The sequence below is a fragment of the Solanum stenotomum genome, chromosome 6, assembly GCF_019186545.1.
Source record: "Solanum stenotomum isolate F172 chromosome 6, ASM1918654v1, whole genome shotgun sequence".
NCBI lineage: Eukaryota > Viridiplantae > Streptophyta > Magnoliopsida > Solanales > Solanaceae > Solanum > Solanum stenotomum.
In genome coordinates, this window is record NC_064287.1 from 58,843,168 (window position 1) to 58,866,243 (window position 23,076).

General features: G+C 30.6%; 4 protein-coding genes across 7 annotated transcripts in view; 2 read left to right on the forward strand and 2 right to left on the reverse strand.

The window, feature by feature from the left end:
* Positions 1-1,478: 1,478 nt before the first annotated feature.
* The window catches only part of LOC125866874 (copper transport protein ATX1-like), a 230,852-nt gene continuing 209,254 nt past the window's right edge, over positions 1,479-23,076 (reverse strand). For all 4 annotated transcript variants that reach the window (XM_049547253.1, XM_049547252.1, XM_049547250.1 and 1 more), the window contains exons 2-4: positions 4,139-4,216; positions 2,364-2,439; positions 1,479-1,743 (exon numbers count right to left, since the gene is read on the reverse strand). In XM_049547253.1, coding sequence (XP_049403210.1) covers positions 1,583-1,743; positions 2,364-2,439; positions 4,139-4,147 — 246 coding nt within the window. In that variant the 5' untranslated portion in view covers positions 4,148-4,216 and the 3' untranslated portion in view covers positions 1,479-1,582. The remainder of the gene's footprint in view (positions 1,744-2,363; positions 2,440-4,138; positions 4,217-23,076) is intronic.
* Positions 7,793-8,914, forward strand: LOC125866865 (uncharacterized). The gene has a single exon (XM_049547238.1). The coding sequence runs from the start codon at positions 7,912-7,914 to the stop codon at positions 8,668-8,670; it is 759 nt and encodes a 252-aa protein (XP_049403195.1). The 5' UTR covers positions 7,793-7,911; the 3' UTR covers positions 8,671-8,914.
* On the forward strand, positions 13,519-16,646 carry LOC125866862 (uncharacterized). Its single transcript, XM_049547233.1, has 4 exons — positions 13,519-13,847; positions 14,414-14,625; positions 15,389-15,650; positions 16,260-16,646. Exons 1-4 carry the CDS (start codon positions 13,599-13,601, stop codon positions 16,560-16,562), a joined length of 1,026 nt encoding a protein of 341 aa, XP_049403190.1. The 5' UTR covers positions 13,519-13,598; the 3' UTR covers positions 16,563-16,646.
* On the reverse strand, positions 19,626-21,105 carry LOC125866859 (acyltransferase Pun1-like). Its single transcript, XM_049547230.1, has one exon. It carries the CDS (start codon positions 21,054-21,056, stop codon positions 19,749-19,751), a length of 1,308 nt encoding a protein of 435 aa, XP_049403187.1. The 5' UTR covers positions 21,057-21,105; the 3' UTR covers positions 19,626-19,748.

The window sequence follows — 23,076 nt, forward strand, 5'->3', positions numbered from 1 at the left end:
ATATATATATATATATATATATAACTAGATAATTAATTATTGACTAAATAACAGCAATTTCATCATTGTAAATTAATTGATAAGATTTTAAGTCAAGGTCACAACAATAAATTGTTGACTAAATAAGTGACTTATATGTTGGGATAAATACAGGAATCTCACTCGTGAATCGCTAATTAATTTCCTCCTAATTAACTTTTTATATTATGATTAATTTATATTACTGTAATTAACATATAAAACAAGTTATTTTTTCTTTTTTGAAATTGTGTTTTCAATTACCTAACTCTTTCACCGCATACAGTCTTTTTTTCGTCCACGATGCTCTACTTTAGCTATTTTAGGTTGATTCTTGTTGTATTTTAACCTGAAACATGTCTAATCACATATATTAGTTTATCATATCAATAATGCTCAAAACACGTGAATATACCTGAGTTGATTCTCGAAATTTAAGCTAAAACATGGTTAAAATACGGCACTTGAGTGTATAATACGTCAAAGATCAGTGACTGACTCTGTTTGAACTCAAATTTTGTGGGTTCATAGGTGTTGACTTATTAAATGATGATCATATTTTCTAAAGGCGAAAGTCACTTTTTTGGAGTTGTGTCACGAAATAGGAATTCTTTTTGGAGTTTTGTGTCATGAAACAGGAATTCATGAGTTTCTCGCTTTTTCATGTGTATCTATAAAGTTTTTGAAATGTGTGTCCAATTATGTTTGAGCTCAAACTTTGTGGGTCCCCTGGTGACAATAAGAAAACATTGTCGTGGAAATCAACGGATAGTGTCGTTTTAAAAGATACAATAGTTTCCGATTCCCCTGAGTTTAGGGGTTTTATCAAATGATACTCATTGTTTTTTGTACAAGGCGGAAGTCATTCTTTTTGGTGTTTATGTGTCACAAAGCAGGATTTCAGGATCTAGAATATGTATGACCAACTTTGTTTGAGCTCGAATTTTGTGTGTCCGTTGGTGATAACCTATTAAATGATACACATTATTTTCAAACGACCAACACCGCTTTTCTTGGAGTTTATGTTTCACAAAACAGGAATATCTGGATTTCAATTTAATTAGTTTGTTGATTCCAAGTTCCACACTTGTATTTGTTCGTATTAGACAACTTTGTACTCGTGATTTCTACGTTCTTGGAGGGTTTCCATTGCATATAGTTTTTGGTTTGCTTCTGTTTCTGTCTTTTCTTACTGTTAGTGTTAAATGTTGTTTAATCCTACCCTTGTACTCATTACTTGTCGTCCTAGGTACGGATTGACTTACCTACTGGTTGGTTATAGTAGGTGTCATCATGACTCGAGAAGCCGGGTCATAACAAGCTGATAATAATTTTATTATTATTAAAATTGAGCCTTCGAATTTGAGCGCCTAAGGCGTATGCCTCGTTTATAAAGGCATTGAGCCGCCCTGCATCAATGTACTTGCCATCTATATCATAGAAAATAAACTAAAATTCTCAACAACTTATTGCAATTCTGATTTCAACTATTACATAAGGGAATTCTTGATAAAGTCATATATTGCTCAAGCCTTAACATACAATTCCAAGCCATTATACACCATCAAGCTGTACTAACAGCTTCTGTTTGAGCCGATTCGCCTGCTTCCCAGAAAGATGTCGGCTTTCCAGTCTTTGACACAGTCTTCAGAACAGCGTCTGGTTGAACATTGCCCTTCACGGTCACCTTTTGCTCCTTCAGATCAATGTCGAAAGTTTCTACACCTAAATATGGTTTATGAAGAAGACATAACTCGATATATTAGTCAATACCAGAGCAAATTTGTTAGGTCGCAGAAACTAGAATACATAAACGATACAAGGACCTAACATGTCAATTAATGATATCGCCTTTTATTAATATTTCTTCTGTTACCAGACCTATAAGCAAATAAGTAACTCAGACTATCGTTATTTATTAGTCATGCCTAGTACTATCCAACAATCTCAGGCTGCACGATAGAGCCCTTTAGCAGAATGGAGAAGATTCCCATTGGTCATGGAGTTAGCAGTCGAAGGAAGGAATGTTTGGGATGTGTTGTTCAATGACTTACTGAAGCTATTCCAACCGTTTATGGCACAGTCAATTACATGTGGTAGAGTGAGAAAGATGATGAGCACACTCGAGGAATGTTCTTGGCCAGGTCTTACACTTCTACTCATGGAATAGACTAGCAACAACCATTTCACAGTTCACCCAAAGATGGATGAGCCAATGAAAGAATGTCATACAAAATGAAACCGAGGAAGTAATATATTCTATTTGTAACGAGGAATTATGACAAAGGCAATCCTGTAAAGTTAAATGTTGTAAAGCACTAGGACTCTTAAGTAAAATTGTTTACCTTCCATTTTCCCCAAAACCCTTTTCACAGCACCAACACAGCCTTCGCATGACATGCCAACCTTGAGAACAACAGTCTGCTAGCACAAGGGGTAAAATTATCGGTGTTAAATTGACAGTTGCAGAGATGTAGAGTTATGATAGCATACATCATAAGCAAAATAGTACACTCATCAATTAGGCTGTTAGGCAGCACATCATGAAGCTGTTGCCAGCTTAACATACTTACATTTTAAGGTTTCAACACTCGCAACAACTGTTCCTCCCCCCAACCCCCCAAACCAAACCCCGGATCAAAAAACAAAGAATTCATTCATTCAAATTCAATCAATTAATTCCTATTTCGTTTCTCTGAAAAACTCTTATTATAAAAGCACTCTTCTGAATCAGTGAATCAGTAAATTCAGTTCTGTTATGATACTACTGAAAGATCTCCCTCATTGACGCAAATCGACACAGGGGAGTTCTCTTTCTATTCTAGATCAACAATAATATTTAGCCACTCAAAGGATACTTGGACCAACTCTTAAACCGGAAAAATTCAAGAAAAGGAGAATGTAGATCTTTAGATATCTAATCTGAAATAAATATTCACCAAACACAGAAGGTAATGTATTAAACTAGCTCATTAATGAGGAAAATACTCAAACTAGCTAATGAATTCTTGAATTTAGCTAATCAAAACTCATGGATCTGCTTTCCTAGTAAAACTACTCATAGTTGTAAACATACACATTCATCCATCATCAAACATTTATAGCTCAAAATCATGTAAAGTTTCATTTTTTCCCCGTTAAGCAAAACAAATGTTCCGAGCCCATATCTTTTCCACTAAAACAAGAATTACCCAGATCAAAATCCCTACTAAACAGGTAAATCTAATCAAGCCCTTCAACAAATTACTTCAAATTATCATCAAAACCAAGATTCTACTATTGAACTTAGTTTCTTTACATATGGAAGAGGAAAAACAGAAGCCTAAACATCCAACAAAAGGAAAAAAACTCATAATCAATCAACCAATTTATAAGGAAAATGATCAAACTATCATTACATACGAAAAGGAATAATTAAGCAATTCAATAAATTACTGAAACGATCAATACGCTCGTTAACGGACTTGTTGTTCTAGCTCACACCAGGCACACCAGTAAACAAACAAACTCATCCATCATCAAACAGTCGAAGCTCAAAAATCATGTAAAGCTTCAATTTTTTCCAATCAAAAGAAAAAATTATTCCAAGCTCACATCTTTCAAGGTAAAACAACAACAACCCAGATCAAAATTCCTATTAAACAAGCAAATCTTATCAAACACTTCAACAAATTACCTTCAAAAACAAGACTTGAATGTTGAACTTACCTTCTTTACATATCAAAGACAACAAGAAGTCAACAACATACCCAATATAATACCACAAGTGAGGTCCGCGGAGGGTAGGACACAAACCATACCCCTACCTTGGGAGGAGGAGAGGTTGTTTCCGATAGACCAGCACCCCCACCCCTCACCCCCCATTCAATCAATCAATCAATGAGCTACACCTGAATCTTAAACTAATTAGGGATTTTCTATCCATTAACAACAAATTCATTCAAACCCCTTTTACATTCAGCTAAAACAAAAACAACCCAAATCAAAATTCCCACTAACAATGCAAAATCCATCAACCCCTTCATAGAATCAATTCAAAATCATGTTTTGAAAAATACCCAATTCATATCACATATCAAAGATTCAAAATTTCATAAAAAGGAAAGTAAATTCAAAGTACCTGAGACATGATGAGGTTGAATTGAGAAGAAACTTGTGAGGTTTTTCAAGAAAAAAAATGGTGATATACAAAGTTTGACCTTCGATTTTCTGTGATTTGAGAGGTGTGAAAGGCTGCTGATTTATACAAAGAGAAAAGGAGAAAAAAAATAGATTCTTTCTATATTGTGTGTGCGTTTTTTTTTTATATCCGTAAAGGTCAAAAATGCATCTAAAATATATGATTTTTTGAGTTTTCTGTTCAAATTATCACATATTTACTTTTTCTAATTTTATTATTATTTATTATTTATTATTTATTAAAACATAATCAACTATCAATCATTCGATTTTTTCAGAGGCGGAGCCAGCATGGACTAGGGTTTATCCGAACAATGGAACTCCTTTTGATGGAAAATTACATTATTTATACATAGTTAAATTATTTTTTAGTTATAAATAATAGTTGATGAATTTTCTTAGGCTAATTCGTTTATTTTAAACCTCTTTAAGAAAAATCATAATTATACTTTTATATTTTCCTTCCTAAATATGATTCATTGTTCATAATTGAGTTGCGTTTTGATAAATGAATAAATTTTGTCAAGAAAGATAAAGACTTTTTTTTTGTATTTTTGTAAAGTAAAAACATAATTTTCTTACCTTATATTTTTTAGATCAGATTTTAAAGCAGTACAATCATACAATTATTATTTAATTTTCTATGGTAGTACATGTAGTACTTCATGCAGTACAAGGTCGTGAATATATATAAAATAAAATATATAAATAATAAATAAGAATATTCTTATTCTCCATTTTATTAGGGAGTTGAAAGAAACTTTTTTTGGACCATAAATTTATCATTATTTCACATATTTTGGAATCTTTAAGAACTTGTTACATATTGTATTGTGAATATTATAGTTTTTGATTGATATAGAAAGTAAAAAATCTTTTTTATTATATTATTAAATTCATTCTTATGTAACGATAAAAAGTTTCATTTTAGAATGGATCTCGTGTTATTTATTATCTAATAGCTCTACATTCATATACCATACTTCTCTGGTAAGTTTTATATTTCACATTGTTGGTGTTTGACTTTATGTAATGATGAAAAATGATACTTATAATTTATCCAAATATTTTATGTATTTATCAAAATAATATAATACAATTAGAGGTGTATAATTTAGAATTTTAAAAGGATGAGTACACTTTATGAAACGGTGAATTTAAGATATAAATTTAATTCATTTAACATTTAGGATTTTATCACTAATTCGTCAAAACTATTAAAATTATAGGTCTAAATAATTATTCCATGTCTAAGGTATTGAGATTGATTGTATGATATATTATCAAGCACAACTAATTTTATCATACATACTTAGTTTAATTATAAATAAATAAAATCTAATGTGACAAACGTGAAAATTTTGAAAAAATTAAAGCAAAAAAAGTTAATTAATTAAAACACCAAAAATGCTATCAATAACTATTTATAGGTGTTACCCACGTTTAGGAAATAAAAAAGATATAAGATTTAAATTTCAAACCTCACTTGGGGAGGTACCACCTCATCATCATCGCATTATATGATACTTCAAGCATGGATTCACACATTTATATTTATCTCGAGAAGGAAGCATGAGTTTACATGAGCCCAGAAAACTCCCTAGATATGTCATATTAATTAATGAATAATTAAGATATTGATAATAATTTGGTGAATAAGTAATTAATATTGAGTATTAAATCGAAAATCAATAATTATCTTATCTTAATAGATTAAAAGTGACGAGCAAAAAAGTAAAAATATATATTTTTGAAATAATAAACAAATAAAACTAAACAAAAAAAAGTAATAAATAAATGTAAAAAGAAATAAAACAGAAAACAAAGGAATGAAACGCATCATTCATAAATCGCATGAGACAAATGCGTTTTATTCCTTTCATGATTTTAACGTACCTAAGATTTATTTTTTATTTTTAAATAAAGGAATAATAATTTTAGGCATCATTTTTCTAAAAAAAATATATTAAATAAATTATGAGTTAGGACATAGGTGTATCTAAGATTTCAAGAGGATGAGTATACTATTACGAAAAAAAGTAGATCGAAGGTATAAATTTGTCTTATTTGATCTTTAGGTTTTTATTAAAGAACCCGTTAAACTTTTAAAACTCCAAAAATGTTACCAATAACCATTTATAGAGGTTTTTGCCCAAATTTAGAAAGAAAAAAATACTCCCTCCGTCCCATTTTATGTCATCCCTTTCTATAAATAGCTGACCACAATACTTGTCATTTTATAACATTAAATAAGGGTAGAAGGGTAAAGTTACATCATTTCTTAATGCAAGTACAAAGTAAAAAGGTGAAATATAAAATGAGACGGAGGGAGTATAAGATTAAAATTTCTGACCTCATTTAGAGAGATGCACACAACCATCATCGCATTATATGATATTTTGAGCGTGGATTCACACATCTATATTTAAATATTTTAAAACAAATATGACACTATTATATATGATCTAGGGAGAGGAGCATGAGTTCACGTGATCCTGAAGAACTCCATAAATACACCCCTGAATACAATACAATATAATGTTATATATTATAAAACGATATATAACATCCACCCTAATAAGGTGTAAAAACTCATTATTTTATTCATACAATATAATTTTTTGACGAAAAGTATTCCTCAACTGAAATAAGGCACTAATATACGCCAGAAGTCTATCTTATAATATATGGTCTCCTTCCATAATTTAGATAATTTGTTAGTACGTACTTACTATTTTGATATGTTTATATATCATATTGTATAAAACATTTCCTAGCATGTATAATTTTACTTTATTGATAATTTAATCAAGTGTTTTTCGTAGTTATTAGAGGTTTATAATAACAATATGAAGCTATAGATAAATACCGTGGTGAAATGATAAATACAAAGTATTTTATACTTGGCTAAAAGATTTAACTTTAATTCATAGTATGAAATTACATTTGTTACTAAGGTGGAATTCCTTGAAACAAATTCGAATATTATTGAATTTCAATGTGAATATAAGATACTAGATGGAAAACAAAAAGAAAGGAACGTAAAGCCTCAATACAATAAAAATAATTTTTTTATCGACATTAGTTAATTATTATTAGATTCAATGTCGCTATAGGCTTTAACAACATTTATAAAAAGTGCTAAAATGTAATTGTCAGCAGTAATTGCCACTAAAAATATATATTTAACGGCAATTAAACTATTGTCGCTAAAAATCGAATGTAGTGCCTATTGAAAAGGAGCAACTTCAGTTATTGCGTCGGAAGTTATCATATGACTAAAATTCATGTATATATAATTGAAGTTCGATTGTTTTTATCCGACTTCATTTATTCTTTCTTGGATTTTAATCATACATGCATAAAATTCAAATAAGAAATGATTGAAGTTTAATCATCTGAATTTGAAATATTTATAACGGCAGACACTGTTTCCAAAGTTAAGTTTTGTTAGACATAATTTCAAACATGTATATCTAAGATTGGACATAAACAAAAAAAATCGAAAAACAAATACACGTTAAATGACGATATCAAAACAAACTTCCCGTAAAATTGAAAAGTGTGCCTTTGTATCTCTTCTATGCTTTTGAGACGACCCGAACCTTCGAATTTCGGGTCATATTCATTTCCTTCTCCTCTTCCAATTCCCAAATTCCATTTTCAACCTCTCAAATAAACCCTAATTTCCCTGCAATTTCAGATCTCCGATCAATGGCGAAACAATTCAACGTTCCTCCGGTGATATTCCCCTCCGACGGAAATCCCGGTGTACAGCAACGCCGTCCTCCGGCTAATCCACCGACGGCTCCTTTTCAGCCGCCGAGATCTTCAAACCCTGGAATACCTTTCATGTCATTCGACATTGGATCAGCAGCTGCATCAACTTCATTTTCCACTCCCCAGTTCGCTTCCGCTACCATCGGCGGCGGCGGCGGTGGATCAATTGGATTTGAAGATGAACCGCCGCTATTAGAGGAGCTTGGGATTAATACAAAGCAAATTTACCAGAAGACTCTTTCAATTCTCAACCCATTTCGAATCAAACCAGATCTTCACGAAGATGGTGACCTTTCTGGACCGTTCATATTTCTAATGGCGTTTGGGTTGTTTCAATTGCTAGCTGGAAAGATCCATTTTGGGATAATATTGGGATGGGTTGTAATGGCTTCGATGTTTCTATATGTAGTGTTTAATATGCTCGCTGGTCGAAATGGGAACTTGAATTTGTATAGATGTGTCAGCTTGATTGGTTATTGTATGTTGCCCATTGTGATATTATCGGCGCTATCACTGTTTTTGCCTGGTGGATTGGTGATCAAGGTGTTGACCGGAGTTTTTGTTGTATGGTCAACACGGGTTTGCACGAGGCTTCTGGTTGAGCTGGCTTCGTATGGAGATGAGCATCGTGGGCTAATTGCGTATGCTTGTTTCTTAATTTACATGCTTTTCTCTTTGCTAGTGGTATTTTGATATCTGCAGAAAGGAATTAAACTGAAAAAGTTGGCATTTTGCAGCCTGCAATTTGATTTGTGATTCAATTTTTTGTCTTAGCTCCTGAGAAGAGTGTAGAAAACTGAATTATGCAGTGTTAATTTTACAGTATCTAATTAATTTCTTCTGGTTTGGTTGTTATCTGTTGAAAGATTTGAATTTTAAGAGGTTATAAACCTTTCGTGAATGAAGATGGTTATCATGTTGTGCAAAAAGTTTTTGGTTTTCGAATTTGTATGGTTATCGTGTTTGTGCAAAAAGATTAGGAAGGAATTTTGTGGTGCTGTTGTTGACATGTCTTGATGTTATACTCCATTTTGCTTTGTGTGAAGATTGCAAAAGGTGTGATCTTTTTGTGATGTACATTGTCACGAAAACCAGGGGGGAAGGTGTCTATTATGGTTGCATACCTTTCTATAAGGATATAGAAAATAGGGTGATAGATGTTCTTGCCACTCCTTGTTCTCCTGTTTGTAATGCTTATTGTTAGAGAAGGTAGACTGTCTCATGTTCAGAAGGTATGGTAAAGTGGAAGTGAGTCCGCGAATATCTATACAGATGAAACATATGAGACTTCATGCCAAAGAATAGTTTCTTAGACTAAAGCAGAGACGACGGCGCTTTATTTTGAATCTGCAATCCTCTACTGTTAAAGATTTCTAGTGTATTGTTGTATCAACTAGAAGTAACTTCTTAGTTTAGATATGGATCCAAGTATTTCGATAGGTTATGGAGATTGAACTGGTCTAAAATCAACTTCTGTTGATGATTGTGCTAATCACTTAGTGGGTAGTTTATCTCAGTAATTTGTTTTTCTGTTATGAGATGAAGATTTCGATAAAGCAAAGTTTGCTGTTAGTTAATATTCAAAAGAATGTATCAGCTTTTCTGAGCAGGTCAAGGGGGCTACATTGAAAATCTGTTGTTATCATAATTAAGTTCCTGATTTCAGTTGTGAGTTGTGTCTTTGTGCACTGAACTGCCCTTTTTTCCTATTCAAAATTGCATAGGAAATGTTTGGCCTTACAATTANACTGGTCTAAAATCAACTTCTGTTGATGATTGTGCTAATCACTTAGTGGGTAGTTTATCTCAGTAATTTGTTTTTCTGTTATGAGATGAAGATTTCGATAAAGCAAAGTTTGCTGTTAGTTAATATTCAAAAGAATGTGTCAGCTTTTCTGGGCAGGTCAAGGGGCTACATTGAAAATCTGTTGTTCTTATCATAATTAAGTTTCTGATTTCAGTTGTGAGTTGTGTCTTTGTGCACTGAACTGCCCTTTTTTCCTATTTAAAAATGCTAAATTTTGCTCTCTGTTACACTTTTAGTGCATTCATTTATACCCTTGTTGTTAGCAAATCGTTTTGTGTTTGGCCTTACAATTATAGCATAAAATGGATGGACTTCTATGTTGCTTGAAAGTTGAAACTCTCCAAAAAGAGTTGTGATTCATATCAGATCCGACATGCACATATCAACATGTTTGAAGAGTCGTAGCAACATAGGTAGACTCCACATATCCAAATTTTTCAAGAAAAAAGTACAAATTTACCCTTCAACTTTTGACATAGTTGCATAAGTGGGGAAATGAGTTTTTTCCTTAACCATCGAATAATATTAAACCAAAAGTTTAACGAAGAGTACTAAGTTGCTCAATTTCGGATAGTTTTGTGACAAATATGATCCCTTTTTCGTTTTATAAATAATTTCTCTATCTCTGAGGTTTTTTGTTCTTCTATTATCGGTTGGTAGCTTAGCTGGAGCTGCACTATTGGCTCCAGTAATCAATTCTTGATGGCCTGGATTTCCAGCAAACTTCACTAAACAAGCTTTTGATGAGCAGTTACTTAGAGACCAATGGGCTTATAGAGTTATACATTATGCCCATGGTTTGTGTATTGGTGGAATACACAACAATATTTTAATGGATTTAGTGTTATAAATTGTCTCAACAAGATCTTCAAATTGCTTCATCACTTGATGAGATGCAACTTCAAGAGGTGCATAATCATACCTATTATTAATTTTGTTACTCCCTCGGTTTCAATTTTGTTTGTTTAGTTTTGACTTGATACAAAATTTAAGAAAATAAAACAAACTTTTGAGTACCAAAAGACCTTTAATCTTGTGGTCTTAATTAAATCCTGAAGATAGGTTTGTTAAATGCTCGACATGTCATGATCATATATATTAGTTTATCCATAGTTTAATTTATTTGGTAGTTTAACGTACAATCGCCCCTCCAACAACAAAATTGGAGAAGGTATAAATATGGAGACTTTTCTGTCATTTGGATCGGAGAATTTATGGAGGATATCAGGTTTTAAATTCTCAATCTCTTGTGGAATTTCAATGGGTATATAATTGTTGTTGTTGACTTCTTGTAGCATGTAACATATCATATTTTTCCAAGATTTCAAATCTTATATTCTTATGAAGTTATATCTGTAGATATTATTTGAATAACCTCATAGTGTAAATTACATGAATTATATTTTATTAATTCAATGATGCCAAACTTGTTGTTTTTTTAAATTACGAGTTTATATTTAATTTTTTTAAAAAATATTACTTTAGTATTTTATTTTATTTTTTACATATATTTAAGTTCAATATAAAAAAATATTGGATTCAGATATCCGTCACCTCAAAATTGCATCCAAAACACATGTTGCTCGTGGACAACATCTACATCCAATAATTAACTTATAATACGATGAAGAAAATAGCTTATTTCACCTAATCGCATATTAACTTATTAAAATTATAAATCTTATGAAAATTAATCATAAGTTATTGAATATAAAATACAAATACAAATAAAAGATATATTACTAGTAGTACCAAGTGGTATAAAAAATTCTATTTCTTGTTTGCCATATTCATCTGTCTATATATATCACCTGAATTATTAAATCTTCATTCTTTTTCTTTTCTTTTCTTTTCTTTTTTTGGTTACTTAATTTTTAGTTGGTACACTTCTAGAAGTATGTCAATAAACTTCATTTCTCAAATTGATTTTAGAGTTAATTAGGATTGAATTAAGGATTTGAAGTTTATTGTTTCCTACATTGACCTTGATCAAGTAATTAATATGATAATAATAATTGAATATATATTTATATATTCAAATACTTATAATATTTAGCAACTATATATGTACTATAGACTCGTTACGAATATAAAAAGAAAATATTGGTCTATTACCATTACAAATACGAAAAGAAATTGTATGTAACCTCATTATGAATATGAAAAGAAAATATTGATCCATTAATTGAGTCGAGGATCTATCAATTAAAAACAACTTCTCGATGTAAGATGTGCATTCACGCACCTCACATATTTTCAGACCTCACTTACAGTAATATATTGGATATGTTACATTGTTGTTGTACCATTAGAAATATTTGTAAACTAAAGTCTTCACGCTGCAAATTATTTGGTACACGTGCATGTTATTTGGGAGGTAATACGTATCCAATAAAATTATCGACGTGTGTATAAATTGGCTCGAACATTACTTTTTTCTTATATATAAATGATGAAAAAGAAAAAAAATAGCCATAAAGTAGGATTATTAATTATTCTATCACAAATTATTGTCGTTGCCAATTATTTCTGTGTGTATAATTAGTCATCATTTCCAAAAAAAAAAAAAAGTACATATATACTCCTTTAAGCTAAGAGACAAGAGCAACTTGACAATGAAATGAAACTTATAACTTATAGGAGTAATACTTTTCATACATTCGAGATTCATATTATATAAATTTTATTTTTGGGATTCATATTATATAAATTTTACTTTCGGGATTTATATTATATAAATTTTACTTTCGGGATTCATATTATATAATATTACTTTCGGGATTCATATTATATAAATTTTAATTAATGTTTTAAAATTTATATTTTAATCAATATCATAATGACATAATGAGTAAAATTATCACTTATAATACATTTTCTAAATATTTTAAATTTTTCTTGAACAGCGGGTAGTCAGTCCTCCTGAGAAGAACTCTTTTCAAAGAAGATTTAAATCTTTTTTATAAAAATGAAGTAACAAAAAAATAATTTTACATAAAAATAGGAAAGAAATATTTTATTTACACTAGCATTAATAAAGTTGTTGAAGGGTACCTATATCCAAGATAGCAACAAATGTATAATTATAACGTTTGATACCATCAATGACCTGTCACAACTTCATACTATTGAAGAAATGACTTAACATAAGAAGAAGTAGAGGTCGTGTATTAGGGTAAAGGGATAGCAATTTTCGTACTATTCGTATTCTTGTTGTTCTTGCCATTAATTAATTGTGTTTTCAATCATATCTCACACTATTTTGATGTTTTGTTATTATACTTTTTTTTTGTAGACTTTGCACTGTTTTTTTAATTAATGACTATTTTTTTTTCTTTTACATGGATTTGATACACTTGAGTCAATGGTATTTCGGAAACAACTTATCTATCTCCATGGGGTAGAGACGTAAGATCTGCGTATACTCTATCATCCTAATCAGACCCCACTTAGTAGGATTTCATTGGATATGTTGATACCATCAAGGACGTGGTGAGATTAATAATCTTAATAAAAAACACTCTTCTTTTTAATAAGTGTTACGCGATACAAATTTAAATTAATCATATATCCCGCAGGGTGGTTGGGGGCATGGACGGACTCCTTTTACGTACTCCCACTTACCAACTGTATCATATAATAAAATAAAAACACTGGGCTCCCAAAACTTTGTTATTATTATATATCGACAAACACATTTGAGTTACTAGCTATTTTATGTTATTATTTCAAAAACTTTGCTATTATTATATAACTAGTTATTATAACAACAATTTCTAAGTTGTACTAGTACTTGTTCGTGTTCGTGATCGTGATGAAGAGAGTTGTACTATTGGCTTTACCGGTTGTACTTTTATCGTTAATTTATCGAGCTATTATCCCCCCTCCTCCAAGAAGTTGTAGTACTGCTGGTGTTCCATCACAAACACCAAAAATCAAGCTAAGAGATGGAAGAAATTTGGTGTACAAAGAATATGGTGTGCCAAAAAATATTGCTAAGTATAATGTTATATATGTTCATAGCTTTGGTGGTAGCAAATTTGAAGCTTCACTTATAATTCCGGTATGTATAAAAACTTATATATATTGAATTATTTCGAGTGTTTGATATAATAGAAGTCATTCACGATTAAAAAGAAGAAGAAAGAGAAACTACATAATTACATAAACATATCTATATCAGATTTACTACTAGGATCTCTCTATAGTTTATTTCACTAATTAATAATTTCATATGTCAGATACACTTAGATACATGTTTTTGGCTATCAGATACACTGAAATAAGGGAGAGAGATGAGCGAGATTTGTCTATCTATCCCAGATACATGTGAATCACACCAGATCTAGAATACCAGATACGCGAGCGACAATGAGAGTGACAAGCGAAATGAGAAAAAAGTGAGGGAGATTTGTGTATGTATTCCAGATACAAGTGAATCTACTTGGATACAGGGGATTTTAACGATAAGTTTTTGCTAGTCTCATAGAGTCTTCAAGACACAATTTCTTTTCCTCTCATACCAAAAATACCCTCAATTTTTTACATTTTTTCAAGGATTGATTGAAGATTTTTTTAAAAAATAAAATAAAAAATTAGACTAATGTTCTTTTTTTTTTCTGGTCATAGCAAGCAATTGAAGAACTAGGGGTATATTTTGTATCATTTGATAGACCAGGTTATGGTAAAAGTGATCCTCATCCAAAAAGAAGTTTTAAAAGTTTAGCTCTTGATATTGAAGAAGTTGCTGATCAATTGGAACTTGGAAATAAATTCTATGTTATTGGATTTGCAATGGGTGCACACTTTGTTTGGGGTTGCCTTAAGTACATACCTCATAGGTAACATCAAATTTTACTATTACTAATATGTCATTTTCTTGTTATATTTGTTTTTTTCGATGTTCGTGTTGTGGGGTTTGATTAGTATGGATCTTGTGTCGAAAGTTTTACTTTGAGAGATGAAGTGCGTGAATATTGTATTGGCTAGCCATTTTTCATATCGATTTTTGAAAAGTAGACGGTGTTTAAAAATTCATTAGGAAATAGCCACTTTTAATGTGGAAACATGATGATAGTTTATTCATGGATTTCGAACTTAAGTAGATGAAAAAAATCAAGATATATCTATTATGAATTTCGAACTTCAAGAAGTGAAACTTCATAACTGTGCCTTGAAATTCATTTAGGATATTGTGATGAGAGTTTCGCCTTTTTAAATTCAAAATTCATGAAAATTTCTTGAATTTAAAAAAAAATTGGCTATTATTTAATGATTTTTGAATTTATAGTTATATTTCAATTACAAGTAAGGAAAATGGCTATTTTTTTAATTTTGGTCACTTAGGTGAAATTACAAGCAAGTCTCTTGGTAAACTCTGATAAATTTGATAACTAATTAACATGTTATCACATATTAAATTTCAATGATAGCGTAAAATAACCTTTATATCAGTGTATAGTGTATACAACTTAAATCACATTTATTATTATTTTGCTATTTCACAACATCATTGTTTCTTCTGATTAATCTTATAGAGTTTAAGTTCTATACACATATCAACGTAAGAAATATTTACATTTTTTTTTTGGTATACATATATAGATTAGCAGGAGCTGCATTATTAGCACCAGCAATTAATTATTGGTGGCCAGGATTTCCATCAAATTTAACTAAAGAAGCTTATGACAAACAATTAATTAGAGATCAATCGGTTTATAAAGTTGCATATTATGCCCCGTGGCTTATGTATTGGTGGAATACACAACAATATTTTCCTGGATTTAGTGTTATTACTGGGGAATTTAAATTGTCTCAAAAAGATCTCAAAATTGCCTATTCACTTGATGAGATGCAACTTCAGCAGGTACATAATTCTTTCCTTTTAATTTTATTTATTTATCACCGTCTTTTGTTGTTCAGACTCATTATAAATATCATCGGGTGCATGTAAGGTCCTTTGAAAGTTATGTTTTTTTTTTAAGGATTTGACATAGGAGTTCCAAGAGCAATGTAGCTTTTCGTTGAGTTAATTATTTTCAAATGATCACGTTGCTTTTTGTCATTATATAAAATCATCCAACTTAACTAACCCTACCCTCCCAGAAAAAAAAAATTAATCGAAAAATCAACTTTCTATCGAAAACTAGAAAGATGACGTGGCATGACAGGTCTCCTATCACACTAGACTATCGATTTTCTTGAATGGTCATCCAACTTACAATATTTACAAAAAAGAAAACTTTGTGTCTCGATACACTATTTACTCGATAAAATTCAACTACTAAAAAATAAGAATTTTCTACAGACATTCATTTGTCAGTAATATCTACTCGATCAATTAGGATTCGGGGTGTACTCCTTCTCATCACACCCTATATAAACTGTAATGTTTCATACATCAAACTGTTTTTGTTTTTTTGGTAGTAAATATAAGAATTTGTAAATTATTTGATTCTCTTTTAATTATATGCAGGCATATGTTACACAACAAGGAGAATTTGAGTCACTCCATAGAGACCTAATTATTGGTTTTGGTAAACCTGAATTTGATCCAATGGATATGAAAAATCCTTTTTATAATAATGATGGCAATATACATTTATGGCATGGAGTTGAAGATGGAATTGTGTCTGTTAAATTACAAAACTATATTGCAAAAAAAAATCCATGGATAAATTATCATGAATTACAAGATGCTGGACACTTGTTTCCTTGTGGTGATGATAGTATAAAATATGATATATGGAAGGCACTATTGAATCATGAGAAAAAATAATTGATTGTAATTAGAGGATATTTGGATTGTTTTTATGATTTTAATAATAATAATATGTGACAATGTATTTTCATAAGATTGTTTACTCTCTTTTTTCTTTGTTATTTTGTGTTTAATATTTATTTTGGGATTTGATTAATTTAGTTTAGTATTGAAATGTCCCATGTTAATTTTTGGGCTCCTAAGGAAGGTATCCATCCTTAAACTCTCCTCAATTCAGTGAAAGTTTGATTAGTCAAGTAACTTGAGCTATTATGATTATCGGATTGTTATTGATTTCAAATTTTAGGCATGTTCGATATACTAGTTGGAAATTCGGGACTCGTTAGGTCATTTCAACACAAATTTCACTGGCGAGTCGTGTGGTCATGTGATGGTTGAAATTCTTTTATTTTTTGTTAGAGTTTTGGGCACGAACTTTAGGAATGCAAAATGGGTCATTCATAAGAATGCTTCTATTTTCAGGTGAGGTGATCTTTAATTTTTGTTCATTCAACGCTTTAAGTAATAAATTTGCCGTCAAAATGCCCCTAATATTAAAAAATCACAACACAAGCAAAATGTGCAAGGCAAAAAATAAATTGCTAGGTCAGGTTAGGCCCTATACGACATAAATTTAATTTCAAAACATTATACTTTAAAAAGTTCATCCAATAATTTGTGTCTTGCAAAACTTTTTTTTTTACCTAAGGCTTAACTTGTGTTCCTCTTGGAACGTAACTTTAATAATATAAACTTCTTAAAAGCTATTTCCTTCGTTTAAAAAAGAATGACATTCTTTTTTTTAGTCTATTTAAAAAAAAACGATTTCTTTTTTTTTTTGGTAACATTTTAATTTTAGCTTTCCACGTGGCATGTTTAAGGCCACAAGATTAAATGACAATTTTGTACATTTGACATAACTTTAATTTAGGATCAAAGATTCAAAAGTAAGTCAAACTAGATCATTCTTTGTGAAATGGAGGGAGTACTGGAGTATTATTTTGACAGAAATAACGCTCACTAGACACCAATCACATCATACATAAATACCATGGGATGATTGCTCAAAAGAATAGACAAAAAAGAGATAAAAATGATTTTGGGACCAACAAAGATTCCATTTTTACATACAAAAAGACAAAATCATGTATTAAAGTAAGATAATAAATCTTACTTTATGATAGTTAGTTAACATTCATAGAAAAAAGCATCTAATGATTTATAAGTTCATTGATCTATAATGTTTGAAGTTCAATCTATCTGGTTTAACAGAAAGATAAATATGAATTTAATTAATACATATTTTTATCGTCGAATTAAAAAATATTTATCTCTATGAGCTACTCCCTCCGTCCCTTTTTAGTTGTCCACTTTAGAAATGGCACACAGATTAAGGCAACAATGATTAGCACAGTGAAGTTACAATTTTACCCTTATGACAACTTTTCACTTCAAAATTACAACCACTTATTTGAATTAAAGTGAAATAAATTGGAGGGAAACAACATACACTTTTACAATTTTCAAGAAGTGTAAATAAGGGTATAATAGGAAAAAATTTGTTGTCCTTTCTTGATTTGTCAAAATGGACAACTAAATAGGGACAACCAAAAAAGGAAATATGGACAAGTAAATAGGGACGGAGGGAGTAATAGAAACTGTGAGCAGGACTGAGGACACTACATGTTTTAAGAATATTTAATTTTCATAAATTACGCAGAAAATTTANCCCGTATATGAAAAAATCATGCAAGTTCTTGATAAATATGCCTTGAGAAAAAATAACTTTTTTTTTTATAAAACAGGCTGGTGGATGGAACTTGGGGGCAGCGAGCAGAATGAGAGAGGAGGCAACAAAAGAAAAGTCAACCTTTTCTTATTTTAAAAGTTTTTTAAATTCCTTTTTTTTACTTTTCCATTAGCCAAGGGCATTTTTGAGCCTATTGAGTAACGGTGGGGGTAGTTTTGCACCCAAATTCAAACGGAGGGTATATTTGCTCCATTTGTAATAGTTTAAGGGTATTTTTGATCCTTTTCCCTACTTTAAAAAGTTCATACAATAATTTGTCTTGCAAAACTTTTTTTTTAACCTAAGGCTTAACTTGTGTTCCTCTTGGAACGTTACTTTAATAATATAAACTTCTTAAAAGCTACTCCCTTCATTTAAAAAAGAATGACATTCTTTCTTTTTTAGTCTGTTTAAAAAAAACGATCTCTTTCTTTTTTTTGTAACATTTTAATTTAAGCTTTTCACGCGACATGTTTAAGGCCACAAGATTAAATGACAATTTTGTATATTTGATATAACTTTAATTTAGAATTACAAAATTTAAAAATCTTCTTTATTTTCTTAAACTTCGTGTCAAGTCAAACTAGGTCATTCTTTTTGTGAAACGGAGGGAGTATTATTTTGACAGAAATAACGCTCACAAGACACCAATCACATCATACGTAAATACCATGGTATGATTGCTCTAAAGAATAGACAAAAAAGAGATAAAAATCATTTTGGGACCAACAAAGATTCCATTTTTACATACAAAAAGACAAAATCATGTATTAAAGTAAGATAATAATTACTTTATGATATCTAGTTAACATTCATAAAAAAAGAGCATCTAATAATTTATAAGTTCATTGATCTATAATGTTTGAAGTTCAATCTATCTTGTTTAACAGAAAGATAAATATGAATTTGATTAATACATATTTTTATTGTCGAATTAAAAAATATAATATTTATCTCTATGAGCTAATAATAGAAGCTGTGAGCAGGACACTACATGTTTTAAGAATATTTAATTTTCATAAATTACGCAGAAAATTTATGTATAATATATTTAATGAGGCACATAACGATGATAATGAGAAGATACAATCTATTATTATAGGTTAAATTATATAAAATAATAATACAATGAATTTATTTTACAACTTGTATTCATAAAAATTAGGTGAGACGATTAGTTTTCGAATTTTCCTAGGAAAGGAACTAGAAAATTAACCACAAATTAAATCACTTTTGCATAGGTCACAAGTTGAAATGAATTTCACAGCATAAACACTTTATATATATATATATATATATATATAAAACGAATAACGATTGAGGATGACTAATAGATCCTTTATTTGGACAATATTTTATTGAAGTCGGAGAAATTAAAATAAATAAATATTTAAAGCTGAAGGTGAAAAAGAGTACTAATGATTTGGAATTGGAATGGCAAACTCTAGAAGTGTTGGATCTGTTTCAAATACAGACATGTCTAGTTCGCCCAACATGATTATGGCTTCAATGCCACCTCCACTTTGATTATCCATTAGATGGAACCACCTATTGAAGGGACCCGTCGCGAGGCTCACTCTAGTTGGTTTCCCCCAACCAAAGTCTGTTTTATAAAGGGGGAACGCGTTCAAACTAAGACAAAAATAATAATGAAGCATGTCATTGTTGAATGGCGATCTCCCTTTTTCAATTGAATCAACTACTTCTGAGATAAATGCATTTTCTATTGCCCTCACTTTGTCTTGATCAAGTTTTTCTTTCTCATTCCTCAATTCACATACTAGTCTTGGACAATTTACGTCTCTTTCATTAGTTGTTTCCACAGAAAAGCCTGATACAATATTACCCGATGCATCTTGTGATAGAGGTGGGTTGTGCCTTTCGCGCATATATGAAACTTGAAACAAAGAAGATTGTTTAAATGAACCGAAATTCCTTGTTCTTGCAGCTAGAGCGCATTTGTAAATTAGCGTGCTCACAACTTCAGTGCGAGTTGGATTCTTAACTCCTGAATCAAACGAAAATTTGGCTTGGAGAGCATTTACTTTAGCGGCGGGGAAAACAAACCTTTTTCCTAAATATTTCGTAGGTTCTTCAGGCTTGATAGTTGAAACTACAAAAGGATCATTAGATTGGGGGTAAATAGATTCTCCTACAAAATGAGGAGACGGCATTACACTTTTGTCACGACTCAAAATCCCCCAATTATAAAAGAAATTGCTAATAGTGCACGCATCCCCAATCTTGTGTGATAAGCATCCACCAACCGCTATTCCACCACAATCGAAATAGCTAACTTGAGCTACCGCTAGATTTCCTTCATTCGGACGGTTCCAAGGTAGTTGTTGTGGAAAAGCTACATTTTCAGCATCAGTATAAGGGTGTTTAAGAATTTCGGACATGGGACAATGAACACGAACGTTGGAGACTTCAACTCCCACATCGTTACAATCAACAATACAATCATCCTTTATCTTTCCCGCGTAAGGATAATAGTATGAAAGCGCTTTGGAAAGCGAGTTCTCAAGTAGTAGAGACACATGACTAGGTTCATCAAACGACTTGTCACCGTCCGTTTTGGGGTAGAAGAATGCAAAAGGAATGGACATATCAAAAACTTGATCAAGGAAGGAAAGTTTGTGAGATCTAAGAGGAAGAGGAGTTTGAGTAGAGGGTTTGATGATTTTTTTGGAAATCAAAGAAACAAGTGATGATGTTGCCATTGTGCTTTCAACTTCTTAAATCTTAACCAACGACACCATTTAGAGTATCTTTCCATCTATATATATAAAATATTACTGAATTTAATTTATGTACACTAACAATATTAAAAATATTTATTATTATTGTATATATATATATCAAGAATTCATAAATGTAAAATTCAAATTTCATATTGATCGATGTTTCCATGAAATTAATATATTTGCTATGGAANACAATCATCCTTTATCTTTCCCGCGTAAGGATAATAGTATGAAAGCGCTTTGGAAAGCGAGTTCTCAAGTAGTAGAGACACATGACTAGGTTCATCAAACGACTTGTCACCGTCCGTTTTGGGGTAGAAGAATGCAAAAGGAATGGACATATCAAAAACTTGATCAAGGAAGGAAAGTTTGTGAGATCTAAGAGGAAGAGGAGTTTGAATAGAGGGTTTGATGATTCTTTTGGAAATCAAAGAAACAAGTGATGATGTTGCCATTTTGCTTTCAACTTCTTAACCAACAACACCATTTAGAGTATCTTCCCATCTATATATATAATATTACTGAATTTAATTTATGTACACTGACAATATTTAAAATATTATATATATATATATATATATATATATATACATATCAAGAATTCATTAATTTAAAATTCAAATTTCATATTGATCCATGTTTCATATATATATATATATATATATATATCAAGAATTCATTAATTTAAAATTCAAATTTCATATTGATCCATGTTTCCATGAAATTAATTTATTTGCTATGGAAAATCTTATTCCAAAAGAAAAGACAACAAATTACAGGTTAGCTTTGGCCTAGAGCATCTGTATGTTCCCTTTGGAGCATTTATTTGTTTTCTTACCGGTATTATTATTATTATAACATTAGTATTATATGATGCTTTCATTTTTATTTTTTATTTTTATTATTATTATTATTATTATTATTATATTTTATTTATTTTGGTTTAAAAAAATCTAATGTTTGTACTGCTAGCATTTTTCTTTAACACATTTATTATAGTTGTTTACTCTTAGCATTTTCTTCATCATTATTTGAAAAATGATTTTTTCAATCGAGGGTCTATTGAAAATAATCTATACTCCACAAAAATAGGATGAAGTCTACATGCACCTCATCCATCTCAGACTCTATTTGTGGAGTTATACTGAGTATATTATTGTTGTTATTATTGTAGGTTAGCTCTGATTTAAACTGACTGTTGTTAGCAATTTTTTCTTTTCTAACAATAGATGATGCATATGCTCCAATACTCAAATATTAAAAAAGGTGGAAGGGTGGGGGGGAGACAACACAGTGCACAAAACATCCAACACTAGCAATGTTCAGAGAAGAATCACATTTCAAAGAATATATTGTAGACATGAGTGCACCCTAATATAAACATTAATAACTACTTTTACTAAAAAGGGAGGGAATACCATTTAAAAAATAGCCTATGCAAGCCTATGAGGACTATAATTGCCTAAAAAGATGTAAGCCTGTAATGTCTTTACATACATAACTAAGTATTTTAAGAAAGTGGACATAACTTTTTTATAATTATATGGTGTCCAAAATTCATTCATTGACTTGACTATTTTGAAGTCGCACCCCATAGAGGTATACACCTACTACTTCAAACTACAAAAAAAAAAAAAAAAACATGAGGCTACATTAATGTTTAGACACTTCATAATCAAATTTAGATATGACGTAGGATTAAAGTTAAAAATTGGGAATGAATCGAATCTAACTTTAGACCTAAAGACCGAAACTATATTTTAAATTTTAAACTTTAAACCCGAGTCTGAAGTTAGGCTTAATTAGGGTCCAACAACTTACTTTAAACTTGTTGGACTAAAATTTTAAAACTAGCCAAATTCTTTAGACCCAAATATTTGAAGTTCAAATTTCCCTTCATTGAAAAAACTAAATAGATTTTAGATAGTAACACACAAAATTTATCTATATTTCATCTATTAACCTTGAAAATAGGTAATTTTGAATTTTGACCTCC

What these genes read in the sequence shown, in the direction of transcription:
- LOC125866865 (XM_049547238.1), top strand. Translation starts at nt 7,912, where the DNA reads ATGGCGAAACAATTCAACGTTCCTCCGGTGATATTCCCCTCCGACGGA.
- LOC125866862 (XM_049547233.1), top strand. Translation starts at nt 13,599, where the DNA reads ATGAAGAGAGTTGTACTATTGGCTTTACCGGTTGTACTTTTATCGTTA. An exon ending in CTTAAGTACATACCTCATAG is followed by an intron (nt 14,626 to 15,388) that starts GTAACATCAAAT and finishes ATACATATATAG; the next exon opens with ATTAGCAGGAGCTGCATTAT. An exon ending in ATGAGATGCAACTTCAGCAG is followed by an intron (nt 15,651 to 16,259) that starts GTACATAATTCT and finishes AATTATATGCAG; the next exon opens with GCATATGTTACACAACAAGG.
- LOC125866859 (XM_049547230.1), bottom strand. Translation starts at nt 21,056, where the DNA reads ATGGCAACATCATCACTTGTTTCTTTGATTTCCAAAAAAATCATCAAA.